Source organism: Acanthaster planci, linkage group LG03 (genome assembly GCF_054643075.1).
Source record: "Acanthaster planci isolate LZ-2023a linkage group LG03, COTS_SCS, whole genome shotgun sequence".
Classification (NCBI taxonomy): domain Eukaryota; kingdom Metazoa; phylum Echinodermata; class Asteroidea; order Valvatida; family Acanthasteridae; genus Acanthaster; species Acanthaster planci.
The window spans coordinates 14,593,995-14,612,577 of NC_141779.1; the positions used below are offsets into that span (position 1 = coordinate 14,593,995).

At 41.1% G+C, this 18,583-nt stretch overlaps 1 protein-coding gene across 4 annotated transcripts in view; it reads right to left on the bottom strand.

The window, feature by feature from the left end:
• Positions 1 to 18,583, bottom strand: part of LOC110989333 (advillin-like) — a 51,824-nt gene that overhangs the window by 28,160 nt on the left and 5,081 nt on the right. For all 4 annotated transcript variants that reach the window (XM_022253665.2, XM_022253645.2, XM_087134946.1 and 1 more), the window contains exons 2-9: positions 15,372 to 15,550; positions 7,534 to 7,599; positions 6,506 to 6,633; positions 5,676 to 5,781; positions 5,028 to 5,138; positions 4,444 to 4,637; positions 3,798 to 3,876; positions 2,905 to 3,003 (exon numbers count right to left, since the gene is read on the bottom strand). In XM_022253665.2, coding sequence (XP_022109357.2) covers positions 2,905 to 3,003; positions 3,798 to 3,876; positions 4,444 to 4,637; positions 5,028 to 5,138; positions 5,676 to 5,781; positions 6,506 to 6,633; positions 7,534 to 7,599; positions 15,372 to 15,515 — 927 coding nt within the window. In that variant the 5' untranslated portion in view covers positions 15,516 to 15,550. The remainder of the gene's footprint in view (positions 1 to 2,904; positions 3,004 to 3,797; positions 3,877 to 4,443; positions 4,638 to 5,027; positions 5,139 to 5,675; positions 5,782 to 6,505; positions 6,634 to 7,533; positions 7,600 to 15,371; positions 15,551 to 18,583) is intronic.

An 18,583-nucleotide genomic window follows, 5' to 3' on the forward strand; every position in this document is an offset into this window, starting at 1 on the left:
AGTTAGGCTGAAGCTATCTCTATAGAGTTTTTAGATTGCTGGGTTGTATTATCAATTTTTACGTGCTCAAGGTGACAAGTTACTTTAGCTGGGCAACGCCATGTCAGAAATTTTGTCCCCAAACAAATATAAGCCTGGAATTGTCTGCATGTATTCGTATGTTAAATTGACTACACAGAGAATGCAATGCCAGGTGACATGACGATGAACTTGAGGTACAAAAAAATGACAATGCAAATGAATGAATGGAAAACAACACTCCCTGTTGGGAAAAAAACAATAAAATAAATGGTAATGAATTAATCAACGTGAAATTCCCTGTTCAGAAAGAAAACTGTGAAATCATGCAAAATGGCTATGGTTTAAACTAGATGACAGAGCCCTCACTCATGTGACAACACATAGCGGGCATTTTTTTATAAGGTGGTACTTGGATTTTAGAGGACAGAAAAAAAATATTTCTACTGTCTCAAGATAAACAAATAAGGGTCTTCAAGTCGGAGGGAAGAATACAAAAAATATTTATCCCCCCCCCGATAAAAGAGGTATACCATTAGCACTAGCCGCCAAGGAAATAAAATCACAAAATTGTGATCAGGGACTTCGTCGTTGGTAAAACACAGTGGAGCCAAATTTTATTTATTTTTTTTTTTCACATTTATACCGGTAAATTGTGGTTGCTCGATCCAAGACTTCTAAAAAGAAACTTTTTTTGTTTTTTGCCAGCTCTGAATCCAACAGGTCAGCAGATCCAAGTACAAACTTAAAAAACTCCAGCCCAAAAATGAAATACAGAATTAAACACACATATGGTTTAGGGAAGAACATGAAAGCAGAACTAAAGGTAGTATGAGGGGAAATACACGAAACTCAAATCAATTAGCTTTTCAAAATATCAGAGCTGCTTTAAAAGCCAGCGGAAAAAAAGAAGCATCAAATCAGAGCAAACCTGCAGGTCCACTCCTATTTAAATCGATTCTCTGAGCTGAGCTCCACTAAAGAGCAGTGAAAAGCACAATCAGGCTTACTTTAATGACAAGAACCCAAGGAAAGCCAGCCTCAAGCCCTTCCAATGTACTTGGCTAAGGCTATGGCTATGAAAGAACACAAGGCCTACATATACATGTACACGGCATCCACTGGCCAGCAGCCATATCCACTTTCCATAGCAGTGTGTGCCTCCAAGCCCCAGCTGGTTGATTCGGACATGGGCTCAGATATTTTCATGCAGTCAGAGAATCCAAGTGTTGGTCAAAAGAGTGCAAAACCTGGGACACGCACACTGCAATTCATCTGCAAATGTGTCAACTGATAATAGGGCTGAGTCAATTCGAATAACCTTCAATTCGATCGAATATCTGAATTTTCGGTTGTACCAATCGGCAGATCATTGATTAACAAACCATATACAAAATGAGTTGCAATGCCACACGCAATTGTACATTATGATCAATATAGTAGCTTCTCACGTCTAGGAGTATTTCCAGCCATGATTTAGCAAGATTTAGAGACAAACAATACTTCTTTTCCTGTTGAAACTGTCTATTCCTTTAACAATTTTTTAATAACTTACTTTTAGAATCGTTGTAAGATTTCTGTTGGTTTTCATTTGAATCTGTTTGAAACAAGCTTCCATTGTGCAATTTTTCTCATTCTCTCAAAAGACAAATTCTCTCTTCCTTTTCATGAATTTTGCGTTCTAATATTCAAATTCGGACAAAATATTTGAATAATAATCAATAATCGATCGAATATTCAGCACAGCCCTAACTGATGAGGGTACACACATTAAAAACAGCAATAAAATGTGCTTCTGCATATTTGCTTTGAGTTTTTTGACAGGAGGGGACAGGTAAGCAGTAAAGTCAGTTGGGTATTCAGACATGAATAGCAAGATTTGACAACGAGTCAGTTTGGTATTTCAAAAAGCCAAGGTCTTTTGAGAACAAGCCCGTGCATGAGTTGGTGTGTGGCTGCACTGATAGGACAGACAACTGTATGCGTGTGTAGCTGTTCATGAATAGCCTTGTACTGAGCGTGCACTATTGAAATACCAAACTGGCTTATTCTCTGCAGACACACCAGGCAGAAAGTACACACTTCTGAGTGTTGGCTATCTGCTATTCAATCAAAACCAAAACAAAGTTCCACATACGAAAGTAAAAACAGTTTCCCCCAAAAAACGGGTAGAGTCAGAAGTTTTTAAAGTCAAAAGTTTTTTAAAGGAAAATAGATAGTCATGGAAATGGTGATGAGGTGAAATCCATGTATGCATGCAACAATTAAACCAAGACGTGTACAGTAACATTTATCTTCCACAGTGTTCAAGACCTGTTCTAAGCACATACCACAACCCAAGCACTGCATCGACGTTAGTGACAGTAGAAATGCACATTTTCTTAGTGTGTTGCGAGTAGGTTTTAGTAAGGACACGAGAAATTGATAGTATTCCAAGCGGGGGGAACCCAGGGCAGAAACCGGTAAAGGGAAGTGCAGGGGTCCTTCTGCATACTTCAGTGACAGAAAAGGGGTAAAGGCGACAGTGGGGGAAGACAAGGCGATACCGTAAAAACAGTGCCAACAACACTGGCAATAACCTTCCAAACCATCATAGGGAAATTAACAGGCCTGAGGGGTCAAAGGCCAATCAGAATGCAAGTATGTGGACATGAAGACGTGCCCTTTTTTTTTTTTTACTGTTAAGCTCTCCTGAAAGTCATGCTGTGCAAATACAGATCTTTGGTGTAAATTTCAACAGTTTTTCAGAAAAGATACATCTTTCGATGGATATCATGATCCCTGACCCCACAAGACTGCCTCAGTGCAATGAAGAAGCCAACCACAGGTCACAGACTGTCCACAGTTACTGTTGCCATGGACGCTGTGGCCGTGGCAATACTTCACCTCGGCATTCTTCATGGCCCTGACTTTCTCCTGTTGAGTGGCCGATTTGCCCTTCCAGACGTAAATACCGGCGCTGCCTTGGTCGATGATGTAACAGTCCTGCGGGCACAATCAGACCAAGAATTTGAGTGAGTCCAAGGTGGCGAGAGAATTTCAGCAGGATTTCAACCCTGAATCTCCTCAATCCTCCAAAATCTTCTGTGGTTTTGGAGGATTTTGAAAGATTGAGGAAAAAAGGCAAAAAGAGTGCCTGATTGCAAAGGATGCATTGTTTCAAGGCTGTAGGGTTAGATCTTGTGTTGTTTAAATGCATAAATGCTTGTCTAGACAATACATGAAATCATTCATGCTGCTCCCGGATACCATTCATACCATTCAACATAATGAGTGAAATTGCCAGAGGATTTTGAAGGATCGAGGCAGCAAGCACCCTTCAAAGGAGCATAATCAAGAAACAATACAGGATTTGGGAAGACAGAGGCCAAACAAAATAATTTACAGGAATAGCAGAGGATTTTGAAGGATTGAAGAGGAAGGCTAACAAAAAGGCCTAGGGTGTTAGGGTTAAAGTACAGTATTCTTTATAACAAAAACATTCAGTAGACCAGATAAAAGCATGCCTAAAAGGACAAGTGTAAAAGAGATTTAAACATGCACACAATTCCACCAATGGTACTGCATTCAAGATACGTGGGTCATACGCAAAAGACAGAGCTCGCAAGCCCCTGAAACAAAAATCACAACATTCCAAGTTGCACAACAATGCACCACCCCGGAAAACGGTGGCAGTTTGCGTGAACGTGTTCAATGCAACATTCGGAGATTATAAGAAGTCTGAGGTTGTCAGGAATGTTGAGGTACGTGTACATGTAGGTTTTCCAGTAAAGGCTTACATTGGAGTCCAGCAGATCCTGGGTCAGTGGACACACAGCTTTCTCCGTGACAACAAGGGCACCTGACTCATCAGTAACACTGTGGCAGAGGAAACAAAACAAAAATAAAATTGACATGCAACAACCACAACAGGAGACTGTCTTGATGAGAAACAGAGAGACACAGGTTGCCCTTAAATAAACACTGGTGAGACAAAACTATTTACACAGATGTATGCATTCAGTTGTCCTTTTGCCTTCATCAAGTCATCTCTGAGGCAAAGAGAATACAGGAGGCCAGATTGAGGAAATGTCCCAGTCTGGACACATGTCCCAAGGAATGGCCAAAGATCTCCCAGAAAAAAGAAGAAAAAAGGCTTCATCAATGCAAGTATTAGAATTAATTTAACTCTGACCTCGCATCTTAAGTCATGAATGCAAAAAAAGCTACACTGGAGCACTAGTCGGCCTGCGTTAGAAGGCCTGAATGTTTGTGGAATCTTTCACAAAGCCTTTCTAATAAGTACAAGTGATGGGACCTCTGATCCTTTCAATGCTAGGATGTTTCAGGTCACTTCTAGTTCGTAAGCTGTTGACAGCACGAAATTATTCTAAAATTATTACAGATTTTGGCCAAAAGAAAACCAGAAAAGCCAAATTTGCTTACTGGTACAACTTGGTATTGGCGACATTTTTCCGGGCAAAGGTTTCATCTTCTTCTGGCGAGTCTTTGAAGCTTTTCGGCGGAGGGCCTAGGGCCTTGGTGATGTCTTCGGGCAAGGTCTCTCCCTCTTCAAGGTACACAATGTGAGCCTTGCCTCCATACATGTCATCCCGGACCCTTTTAGCATACTCTCCACCCTTTCAAGAGAGAACAATTTTCCAAATGACATTTGAGATTCAGGAAGTGCAACAAAATCTGCAGAAATCTCAACACGTTTGATTTTAATGAAGTGGGACAGGTGACACAGTGATAACAATAAAACAGCCACACTTTGACCCCAAAAAAGAGGAAATGTGTGGCAATAGGAGGGAGAAAAAAAACGCAACAGAATGCAAAATTCCTCAGTTTCCGGGATATGGCGTCAACTGCCCAAGGCCAAATCCACTTTCAACACACCTTCAGTTTCTCCTGCGAGTTAGACTTGAAACCACGCCACACACAGATCTACATGTATTCTGTGATTATTTAGCACCTCAAATTTACATCTGGGGCCACACCTACTAAAGTCCCACCCACTATAAACTCACCTTCAGTTTCTCCTGCCGGTTAGCCTTGGAACCACACCACACATAGATCTTCTGGTTCAGCTCAAGGATGAACACATCACCGTTGTTGAAGGAGTCCCACGTCAAGTCAACCTTCCAACCAAAACAAAGCAGCCCTCCAAATCATGGCAATATACTGTCGGCAAAATCTGCTCCTTTTTGTACAAAACCACTGCATAAAGTGGTACAGTGAGGTCATCTCAACATAATCCCTTTTACAGAATGGAAATTGGTTGTGGGGCACAAATGTGTATTTCATGTTCAGAAAGAAATGTTTCGTCCACAAAAAACGTTTCAGCTTCTGCAATCACTTCACTTCACTTGACATTAACAGCACGATATATGTACATATTACCATGGAAGGGGACGGAATTGTCTCTTCTCATTAATATGGTTACAATGCAAACTCGTCGCTCAATAAAAGGAAACCAAACCACAGAACAATTTCTATCAAAGGAACATACTGTACGTATTATATCACGAAGGTCAACCTGCTATTTGTTAGGGCCAAGACATGAAAACTTCATGATGAAATTAGAGTCAATCCCCAAAGGTACATGAAGGTCAGAAATGGCGATATACTGGATAAACAGTTCAAAAACAGGGACAAAACAACCAGTTGATACCTACCGGGATGACCCTGACATTGCGCTTGCCTTTGACCTTTGACAGTTTGGGGTCGTGCTTGTTCCTCTCCACATGCCTGAATCCTGAGGCGACGCCACCTTTCTCGTAGCTGTGCAAGTGCACAAAGAGAAAAAAAAAATCTGTCATCAATTGCCAACACTTAAGCACAAGAATGAATTAACCACAGAGATGGATGCCTTGAGTTGAAGATGTACACACCCTGGCTACATCTGGAAGTTTTGGCTGCAATGAGCAGCTGTGGCCATTCATTGGTAGATTCCAATGGGCACACGGTACACCCAACCAAAACTAATACACAAATGTATGTACTTTTGTATGCAGCCTCATCTCCCATTGCACGTCAGACCCTCAGATCAAACCCCTTTTAAATTTTGAATTGCTGAGTTTTAAACCCATGTTAATTGTCTGGGTTTCTATCCCACCTCTGACACCAAAGATTCCACTAATGTCTTTTTGAGTCAACAAGTGACTTGATATCTGCTCTGAGGAATCACTTCTTTCATTAATACCAGAGGATATGTACATGTATGATACCTTACAACGTCCAAATTTTGTTGGAGCTAACACTCCCCAGTTCTTGCCTGGGTACCTTGTTGAATCTCAAAGTATCCAACACCGGCAAAGAGTGGAATCTACTGCACTACATGTAGAAGAATCTAGCAACTTGATAAAAAGAACATTTGATATGGCCCCGATCAACAAAATCCAAAAGAATCTTCCTATGTTCTGATGTCATTAGATTTAGAATAAGGGTTATACCACAAGAAACAGGTCAAGTGGTTACTATAAAAGACAAAAGTATTTCTGCTTACACGATCTGCTTGAAGTAGGAGAGGAAGAGCTTAGACTCAGCTTCCTGCACCTCCCGATGCTGAGTGGGAGACCCGCCCAGGTGGTCATCCAACTCTGTCGTCTTGTACGCTGCCACGCCTGCCTCATCCTTAACAAATGAAGTAAAGATGATTTTGGACCTTGAGTGGCAAATGCAAACGGTGCTTTGCGGGCCACAAGTTCAGAGAAAAGGAACACTGTGTGCATTTTGGTTGATGCATGGTGCACAGTGCTTGTCAAATATTTTCCGCAGAATGTGCACAATCAGGGGACATCTGCATGAGCAAGTACAAAGCAGTGAGAACACTCAAGTATTGTGCTCTGGAGTGAGGCGATGAAATGTTCAAATGGACTTCCCCATGACTTTTTTCTGAATAACTATTTCCTGCAGTTTCGATAAATGCGTATACACGCATCGTTGCAGGACCTGACCACTGATAATAAAATTCACATGGAAATGATAGGCAATGGGCTATATTATATAGTATGCAGTTTCACCCTCCCTTTAACCTCCAAATGCCTCGCAAAATATGAAAAGATCACGGGCAGAAGCTCCTCCTGGAGAAAGTAACTGTCTACCTTTTAACTGCAAGAGCATTTGAGCTGAAACTGGATTTTGAAATTGTTTGCTCTCATCATTTCAAGCTGAGCGCACTTCAACGAGACACTGAGAACAAGTGCATGTATCTGAGAAACTGTGGACCCATTTGTGACATGAACATATTCACCTGAGATGATGTACGGTACATGTGGCAAATACATAACAGGCACTCAACACAATCCAAATAAGGAGGAATTGTTCAATTTGCTGGCATAAACCGACCAGTACATAGGAAGTAAAGAGTAACGTAATCAATTATTCTGAGGGAAATAGGTGATTGGCGGATAAAATGCACCAACGTACATGCACAAGGAAGAAAGGATAGGGGGATAGAACAAATGCAAGGAGAATAACACGATAACTCATAAAAGTTTAAAAAGCAGTCTTTCCAAAATGTTGTTTCTGTACCTGAGATGTTTCTTTCCCAAGCCAGAAATGAATGTTCCACACAAAGCCACCTCCTGAAGACTTCGTCTGCAGCACAAAGGGAAAAATCAAAATGAAGATCGTGAATAATTTAACACTTTGATATGTAAATCAAATTATCAATACCCTCAAAAAAATTAATATAACCATTGCTGGTACTCGAGAATTACAGCATGACGATAAGGCTGCTGGGTCATATCCCATGAAAGGTTACACAATCAAATCTTTCATTTTGCATACCCGGTTTATCAAATAAGATGGAAGATCAAGCAGACAATATGTGAATCTTTACCCGGCACTCTCTACCGTGCACAACGCACCTTTTACCACTGTCGATCCTTGGGAAGGCAATCCACAACACCACATTTGTCCTGATCTCATTAACAATGCCTAAAATATTTTCAAGATTGGAGCAAGTGACCAGAGGGTCTTCAACTGAATCGGCTGTGTGTACAAAACGATTTTACAATATTTACTTCCAACTGATTCAGGGTAGGCAAACAATGGAGGCAAGGCAGGGCAAATGAGCCCATGTTCTGCATTTTTGGGATCACCTGCACATTCACATATAGTTCAACTCTTGGAATGATCACACAAGAAATTTTAAGTTATAACTGTTGTATTTTTGCTTCTAAAGGTAACTGAAATGAAGGACTGGAGTCCACAATATTTGAGGTACATTTGAGGTAGTGACAAGCCTTCCCGGACATGGGTCAATCTTACAGGCTTTCCCTACCTCGTTTAAATTCAGCAGCCCACTTTGTAACCCTGCTGTAGGACATGGCAAGGGAGGCCTCTTTCCATCTCCTAGCTCATCTCCTTTTACCTTAGGGCACAAACTTATCAATCACCCCTCATACTTTGCATTGCGTCCTCCTTCAATCTGATGGAGTTCTTGATTCCAAACTGGTTCTGAAGAATGCTTAATTTGTCTATACAATCCTCCATAAAGTGCTCTTAGCATATCAAGGACCACTGCGTTGCTGTGAAATCAGACCTCGTGGTATGTACGAATTTTAACCATGCACATTTCCCTTTCTTGTCTCTTAGAAGGTGAAGAAAGCCAAATCAGGATTTTTGACAGCATTTCTTCTACAACCTCCAACTACATGTACACAGACATTTCACACTTTCAGGATGCAATGAATTTCAGCACACTTATCAAATATTTGTGATGAAAGATGAAGCTGCAACACAGATAAACATGACAATATAATTGCATTAAAGTACGTCCACGTCGACAGGGCTGCAAATGAGTATCAGCTTGAAATCATGCATACCGTTAATAAGCAAGTCGTTTTTCAGAAATTGATGAATTTACGCTCCAGCCAGGTTCTTTTTGTATTGATTTTTTTTCCACATAAGTACTGCAATTGAGCAGTAGGCATGGTAGGGGACCGCGTAATACGAAGTACGTAAAAACAGCCAAACAGACCGTAAAGTCGTTTTTTATTGGAGGTGCTCTTTAATGTATCTGTAATTTTACAGACTTATGACAAATCATCAATCCCGAGGGGGAAAATGGTCGAACCCAGGCATCTAAAACTCAGCTGATGCAAGTCGCATACTAGTGAATTCAATCTAGTCACATGTACCACTAACAATGTATGAGCTTATACATGTAGGGTACATTGTAGCTGAACTGATCTGTTCAATACTTATTAAAATCACACATGACAGACAGATGAAATTCTACACTGGTATTTATGATTCAAGCGACACCTGACTCTTGAGTTTTGATCCGCTATACAAATTATAATGCACAAATCCAGCATCTGTCACCTGTAGTACAGTTTGTATACAGGCGCATTACAAACACAGGATTCATTTTCATCGTGCACAGAACAGATACATGTGCAGCATACTGAGGTTCTATAAACAGTCCTCCACATGAGGTGTGTACATGGTGACCATTTACATACCTACATGTACATGTACTGGTACAACGTTTGTCCAAGCAAGCGTGAATGACATTCTCCATATTATTTGACTCCATAATGTTGCTAATCATTACGGTAGACTTATTAGAGCAGATATTCTAACATGTACAATTTATGCAGGTATCTGATACACGGCTGCACAAGATGTTAATTTCGAAGAAATACTGTCCTGACCAGGACATGAATTTTTCCAGAAACGTGCAAGTACATGTAGGTCTACGAGTACCATACACCCAGAAAGGGCTAAATTACATGTCACACGTTGAAGAGATTCGATGAGTATTTCCCTGGAGTAAAAAAGTCAAGTTAAGCAAAAACTGATGCTTTTGCACAGTATTTACATGTATGTACATGTGTAATGGTCCCTTTACATGTAGTGCAAGTATAGGGCTGAGTAAATTTGAATAATGCACTATTCAAATATTCGACCTTCAATTCCATCGAATATCCGAATATTTGGTTGCACCGACAGGCAGATTGTTGAACAATCCATACACAAAATCGGTTGCAATAACGCATGCAATTTTACATTATAACCACTATAATGGCTTCTAACGTCTAAGAGTATCTGCAGCCACAATTTAGCAAGATTTAGAAATGAAGAATACGTCTTACCCTATTTTTAAATGAATGGTTTACTTTTTGAATTGTTGTAAGATTTTTTAATCTGCTTGAAACAAGCCTCTACAGTGGAATTTTTGTCATTTAAAACAAAAGAAATTCTCTCCTCATTTTCATGAAGTTTGCATTTGAATATTCTAATTTGGAAATTAATATTCAAATATTTGATACTCGATCGAATATCCGGACATTTGGATATTCGGCACAGCCCTATGCAAGTAACCAATTAACTTTTATTCTGTTTGAGCAACCTCATACAAAACATTACATGTACCATACTTAATTTTCTTGAAAATCTGACCACAACTCACGAGGTTAAAACTATGGAAACCTACTACAATTCATGAAACGTGGCCTAGCAGCAAGCAGTTGAGATCTGAATGTCAGGTTAAGGACCGAGTACACGATACTCAACCTGTGCTCAGTCAAATAATGAGTACACATTACTCAGCCTGTGCTCAGTCCTTTTCAAATAAAAAAATGGGGCAGGTCAGGATATACATGTACATGTACCCTTCAGAGCTCTTTAAGAAAATGCAGAGAGGTCACGCTGTGGGTTCATCCACTGACCCCTTGACCTCTGCAGCTGATTGCTCAACTACATGTACCTGTGATGTCATGACCCTCTCCACTGAGGGGAAGCACAGGTTGAGATACATTGTAGTAACGGGTGAACCTGAACTTAATGGGCTAAGTTGGCCTGTTTTACATGTAGATGATGTATGGTACGGTGTGCAGTGCACGTAGACAAAACCCAGAAAGGAAACTTGTACGGATGCATACAGTTTTCGAGTACACTCATAACGGTACATTACCGGGTATACATTTTCCCCTAGACTTTTTTATAAGCTAGTCTGACCAAATGACCCCAAATCTGCTGATGTCAATGAATGTATATCGCAGACTAGTAACTGTGAGATGTTTCCCACCTTGCCAACTATTTTATGCATACATGTACATTTACCTGTCCATGTACATGTATGACACAGTTGAAATCTGCAGGAACCCATAACAGCTGCAGCGAAGGGCGAATTTTATTTATTTCTCGAGGAATTTTATCAACGATGCCCCTCTCTCACTCACCAAATTCAAAGCAGTGAACAACCCTCAACACAAGTTCAATACACTGTACATGCATAGAGGAAGGACACAGAAGGAGTTGCAACACTGGCACTTCAAAGTGTTCAATGATGGTCGCCGAGTCAGACAAATAATAGAAAACATTCCAAAAATGCCTGATTACTGCCCAGGCCTCGAAATAGTACTAGTCTGAAGTACAAATTCTAGCAAAAACTGCTCTGGACTACCTTAACTTGGTTCCCTGGTTGCCCGGTGGGCTTGTAAAAAATTCAGAATAAGCCTACCTGTTAAAACTTAGATAATAATATATAATGCTTTTCGTGATAATAAATACAAGATCGTAAAAACATCATTGTGGATGTGTTTTTACTCATGTTTTTGAAACGTGATGCTCGCGCGACAGGGCGATAAGCGACCCTGAACGCCACAAACAGAGCAGACTGGTGGGTTGTGGTACCAGCATAGCATAGCACATGGTATGGCGCGATACCGCAGGTGCACACTATTCTCGTTCACTGCTTAGGCCACTTCTGCTTCCAATTACATGCCTGTCAAAAATAGTATCAGTGGGTCGGAATTTTGTTTAGTCATATTTTTGTGCTGATGTAATAGCATGAACGGGGATGAAAGCTTCCAAAAATGGTCTCACACAGTGATAAAAACATGTCTTGATATATGTAAAAATTTCTGCAGTCGACAATTCACAAGAATTACGGACAAATCACACAATGCTAGTCAGGCAATCACGACGGCAAACTGGCCAGCAATGTCTGTGTATCGCATGGTAAGCGTCCATGATGCATCCAGACAAGCGGGCGATAAACTGCGTGCTGTGGCAGGAACTCGTGAGCACAGAAAATAGATACATGTACATAAATAAAAGACCAAGTTCTGTGAATTAACTTGCAAAAATCCTCTTGCAACATCAATGTTTTTCGACCTGCAGCTGTCTGGCTGCATGCGTGTACGACACCGATGTATTTTTATATTGACTCGTGACCAGGACATAAAGACTGCTTTGCACATTTCCCTTACGCATTCTTTTGCTTGGGTGCGGGAACCAGCGCAGCTTTGCTTTCATGCAATGAGCTTTGCGCAAGTGTTCTCACCACTGCGACAGTGAACGTGAAAATGATGGAAGTTTCTTTTCAAAAATTGCAAATGTAAGTAGGAAAACATTACAAAACATGCATTTTAACAAGAGAAAGGGTTGTTGAAAGGTGTTTTGTGAAGACAGAAGAGACATTGACATTAATTTTTTTTTTTAATTTATTTTTTTTTTTAACTTTGTAAATTTGCTTTTCTAACTTGCCAATAAAAATGTTAGGGTCGCGCCGAAAAATTAGGGTCGGTCGGAAAACCGAAAACAGCAGTATTTTTGGGGGGCCTTAGCGAAAAATTGCGGCGGCAATCATAGGGTACAAAGGGGCTTTGTGGTTGTGAAACAGATGGTGAGTAGCAAGCGCTCGCTGTGCTTTGGCTACGGACATACATGTACTGGGCATGCCAAAAAACAGTAATTGGCCAGATGTTATAGCCCGAGTAATTCAAACTCCTTCTGTGTCCTTCCTCTATGATACATGTAACTTTTGTTTCACCTACATGTATTGTGCCTTTATCTTGTACATTGTACAAGCCCTATGAAGGAAAACCAATAAAAAGACAAATCGCAGCACATGCAAATTATTAGTACTTGGTCGTCTCATTATGAACAGAAAATTTACCCTGGGTTTTTAAGATTAAAGCTGTACATGTTTCTGCCAGGAATATGCAAAATGATGCTCTACAGATCTTGGGAACTGTGAATTATTCAATAGTGTCTCACAGATTTGTTATGTGCTTGTGACTGAAGGACAGGGTGTGGGCGACAAGTGAGGTGACTGGAATGTACATGTGTATGCATGGGACCACTGCACAGGCAGACTCAATCATCTAAATCTGGCAAGAAATGAGACCAAGGGGTACCCCCCAACATGTCCAATTGCTATACACACTGTAGACTATTGTTACCTAACACATCCCCCCCTAGATGTCTGAAAAGAATTCCTCAGATTCCAGTGAGGCAATGACCAACACAAAGCTGGGGGGGTTCTCTCTGTCTTATATCTTGCTTCATACCGTATGTAATCATCTGGGCTTTCATTTATTGAGTGTCAAATTCTCTCAGGTTCCAAATGAACCTTCTGTCACAGCCCGACATATCAACAGCTGCGATTCAGTGATTCTGAGGGCTGCACAGAGTACCGACGTGACTACATCATGCACACAACTGTGTGTAAAAGGCATTTGTGTAAGAACATGCCCGAGAACCAACGCAGGAACCGATACAGCATTTTCTGGTTCAAAATGATGTTGCACTGCGGTACTCTATAACAATCTCAGAACGTGACGCGCAGTATGGGGCTGGGCAAAACTTGCACAGGATTTGATGAGGCTGTTCACACAATCTGGACCGGCAATTGTTGAAACATTACCCTTTAACCTTCCCATTTCCTTTCAAATCTGCCAGGAGTTTGGAAGATTTTGAAGGATTTTGGGTAGTTGCAGGAAAGAACTACTGAGGAGTTAGAGTCATACCCACCCCCATCCTAAACAATGCAGCTATCCCCGGTATATGTGTTTTAATTTGTAAATGAATGTGTTGGTCAGAAAAATAATAACATCAATCGTTTTGGTAATGAGAGAATTTCACGATGAGTTTTGGCAAAAAGAAACAGGTGGCCACAGGTGGACAACTGGTGCTGGTCTGCTGTACAGTAAAGAGTAATACAGGTTGGATCAATTACAGTCTGATTGCTCTTCATGGCAGCCATCAAACATTAATTGAATTGATAGAGTATAACAGTTACATATTTCCTCATTCCTGGGTGCAGCCCCTTTTGACCCTGTTTACACATGTACATGTAACCTCTGAGCCCAAGCACAATGAACTGTGCTTTGTGTGTCCAAACCTTTTTACACACGATGCACTTCCCCATCTGCCAGCATACATGCATGTTGAATGTGCATTAACCCTAACCCCAAGGGTACATGTATATGTAAAATCATATTGGAGGATTTGGGACTGTTAAGGTTAATACCCCCTCCCCCATGTAACCTAAGAACTGAAATGAGTCAACCTTCCCCCACTTATTTTGAATGAGGGTTCTGAGAGCAATGAACCGGTAACAGCATGCAAAAAAACCTAGCCTTAGCTGGACTCAATCCTCATTTTTGGCACAACACTGAAGGAATTTCTTGTTGTCAGCTGATCTCTCAATCGATTGGCCTTCCAGGCTAGTCACTTCCCTTGTAAGTGCCCTGCTTGGACATTTTCCAATTCACAGTAGCTGCACCCATATCCGGAGTGAGACAGGCCCATCGCTATTGAGTGTCAAAGCCCATTCAGGAAGCAATACTGTACAGCAATGAACCCAAGCACGTACCCTGCATCCGGTTGAGGATAGCATTGCCGAGCATGCCCATATACAGTAATATTTCAATCCCCTACCCCCCCCAACAAAAACATGTGCTTGGTGGTCACAGAAATCAGGAGATCCATGTACATCCTCTAAGTTACACCTTATTCTACCATCTGCTTTACATGTACATGCAAGTCCAAAACACAACTGCTCTAAATGGGGATTGAACAAACAAACACTGTGCTGGTTCCGCAGCAAACAAGTGGTAGGCTTGGGAAATTCCACATTGGAATCAAATAGAATTGACAGTGAGAACCAGAACAGTGGGTCCAATTCTTACGAAATCAACTCCTGTACCTCACTCCAGCACAGCCCCCTTCCCTTCAAAATTCAATTTCAGAGACAAGGAGTTGAATTTTGTGAGGCAAATGATCCATTTTTCTAGATGAGACCTCTTTGTGACCTCATGGAGGTCAGTTACAACAAACTTTTCTAGTAATGCTTTGGAGGTCTGCCATAAATTCAGGGGAGAGGAGAAGCTAGGAATAATTTGGAGTCGACTCTGAGAGTACCTCTGCATATTTTGGTAGATTGTATCTCCATTCTCGGACTTGCCAAAACTTCTGAAACCTTGCACCCTTTTTCAAAGTTCAGACAAACATGTTCTCTTAAATTTGATAGGGGTCTCTTAAAGGTCCCCGAAAATGGCTCTTGCCGTTTTTGGTCTGCGACCAATATGTTGATTTTCTATCACCTGTCGGGAATAGGAGATACTCACATGCAACAAGATGTAGGAGTCGCCCATGAAGAAGTGGCCGTAATCCTTCTCGGGGATTTTGGCCACTTTCATCTGTTCGATGCGCCATATCCTGAGCCCCTCCTTCTGGCCCACCCCCCGGAATTCTGGGTCCACCATGCCCATGCTGGTTGTGCCAAGGGTGTTCCGACTAACAGCAACTGTGCGCAGAAATGGCGAGAGAAAAAAGAGGTTACAAAAACCTGTGGTGAGTTCAACATCAACTGTGAAATATTTCAAGATATCAAATTGTGTGCAGTGAAACATTCCCATCTCCACTTGGTTTACTAATTAGGGCTGAGTCAATTCGAATAATTCAGCATTTGAATATTTGACCTTCAATTTGATCAAATATCCGAATGTTCGGTCGCACCAACCGGCAGATTATTGATGAATAAACCATATACAAAATCAGTTGCAATAACGCACACAACTGTACATTATGATCAATATAATAGCTTCTCACATAGGAGTATCTCCAGCCGCAATTTACCGGTAGCAAAATGGAAGAGATGAAAAAGACTTCTTGCCCTGTTGAAGGTTTCTATTCCTTTTAAATTGTGTAATGAATAATTTACTTTTTAAATAAATGTAAGATTTCTGATGCTTTTCATTTGAATATGCTTGAAACAAGCCTCCACGGTGTAATTTTTCTCATTTAAAACAAAAGAAAATTTTCCCTTCCTTTAATTTCACGAATTTTGCTTTCGAATATTCAAATTCGAAAAATAATATTCGAATATTCGACAATCGATTGTATATTCGGTTACTCCAATATTCGGCACAGCCCTACCACTAATAATGTCCTGTGAGGTATCAGTGTCCACACTTTTTGAGTCATGCACGTGCTTCCAAGCTTACAAAGGAAAGTCATGTTTCAGTGATACATGTACATGTAGTTGCATGTACACAGAGCCAATTATTGAATGAAAATTTTGCATCTCTTTGGAAGAAAGTAAAATAATTATTTGGTCAGAGACACACAGGTACAGTGTAGCACAATATTTGAAAAACAAAATTTCATTGGCTTCCTCCCAGTTGAGCATCTCAATAATGAACTTAATAAAAAACCTTTTGAGTACAATGCATTACAGCCTAATCACACCATGGCCCTGGTATCAATACATGTACATGTACCAGTAGTCAGGTACCAGGTCAGGTACATGTACATGTGTACATAGTGTAAGGTGCATATCAGTACACAGTGCACTGATCTGAGACACCTGTTTACCAACGTATCCTTACCCTGACCTCCCATGGCACACACGTATTTGGTGGTACCGTGGTGATTCTGTTCTGTGAGCTCCTTCATGTTCCTAAATATCGTAGCCCAACTGTGTGGGGGAAATCAATATTGGCATGCTCTCTGTATCGGTTGCTACACTGTACCTGTATACATGTACCAACACTCTAGGAGCCCAAGTCCCATGATAGCTGGCCCCTTCCTTCCTCAATCCTACTTCAGGTATATCCTCCGCTATTTCCCAGAGACTCTAGTGATTTATCTTGACATATACCCAGGCACTACTCCATCACTGCCCAATGTTCTTGCTACCGGTAGTTTCTTTCCATTAAGTTTTGTTTGCTTTAATAATTAAGCAAACAAGACACCTGTATTTGACAGCTGTTAATGTTGGATTCACCTTGTAGTTGGATTCAGCAGATTTCACACTCACATGGCCGGATCATGGCCGGATGTACAAGTATTTTGGGATTCTAAAGCATGAGCTTTAGAATCCCCTCCCCCTACGGCCAGCAGATGGATTTCAATCCTCAACCCTAACCCCCCAGAGTGTACGTAAAATCACATTGAAATTGGAGGATGAGGACCGTTATTTAACTCTCTGGTAATGAGTCCCACACAGTAACCACTTGCCATGATATAGCTACATGTCATCCTCCCCTGCCTGATCACCCTACAAGCCACTTGATAACTGCGGGTACATTTAATAGCAAAGCCAATTTGGGCATCTGCAAACATTTATGTACAGCAAAATTCGCTGGAGTTGAAATGTGCGCCATTTTTCAGAGCAGCATCACTTCCACAGCATGAGCAGACCTTTGAACCCTGCTGGCAAACCTAAAGACGAAATTAACCCTCCTATGCTAAGACACATTCTTGACACAGTTGTCATATCATCAAAATCAGTCAAATTTCCCATGTGTCTGTATACTGGGGGAAATCAAGTGGAAGGCATTTTTGACTGTTTTTGACGGTTAAAACAGAAGGTTAATGCAATTTGAAAAAGGGGGCGTGAGGGGATAAGAACGATCTGCTCATTCAGTACTCCTCCGCCCAGCTGCCTTGATTCAAATACAAGGCTTAAAGTGTCTCCATCAGTACACAAAGACTAGCAGCACCCAATCGAGAAGAAAACTTGCCTCAATCTGCCATTACATGTACAATGTACATGTCTGTGTATAGTATGTAAGCTGAGACAGTTTTCAACATCTACAAAAGTAGGCCCAACTTCAAAACAAACATATTGAATGCCATGTTGATGGATGGGTCAAGGTAAGTTGTGTGTGTGCATGTACATAGTTGTATTGTGGCGACTCTACAACAGAAAAGATACATGTATGTGGGCATTTGTATTTAGAAAGCAAGAAGCGATTCGGTTCAAACTAAGCCAGAAAAGTGCCTTTTCTTCTCGACGTGATAAAAGAATAATTACGTACTGTGTGAAACATTCAAGGCTATTCAACCGCTTCAAAGGCTTGACTGTCTTCAACTGCTTTGGCCTTTTGTGTGATGTGGGCTGGTACAGTACATGTGTACATTACATGCATACACTCACGCACAAGTACGTACCGCCTACCAGCACAATATGCTGTACGTGTACATGTGCATGTACGAAATGTCTATGGATAGAAGCACACAACCTACAGCCCACATTTGCCAGTTCGAGCGGGTTCTGTGACCCCCTTCGTAGATTGTGATGCAGTGAAAGCAAAGATTATTGTCACAGAGCTGTAAGGTTGACAAAAGAATCAAGTTTAGCCATGAATGCACCAACACATTCACTTCACCTCGCATATTTTCTGCAGACACATGCCATCACCGGATGCCTGCACACTCCATGCAGTGAGTATAGGATGTTAAAAGGGCATAAGATGTTCATTACGTCAACGCATAGGCTTCACAAGTACATGTAAGCACTGTCACAGGAGATAACGCCAAGTAACAAAATAAA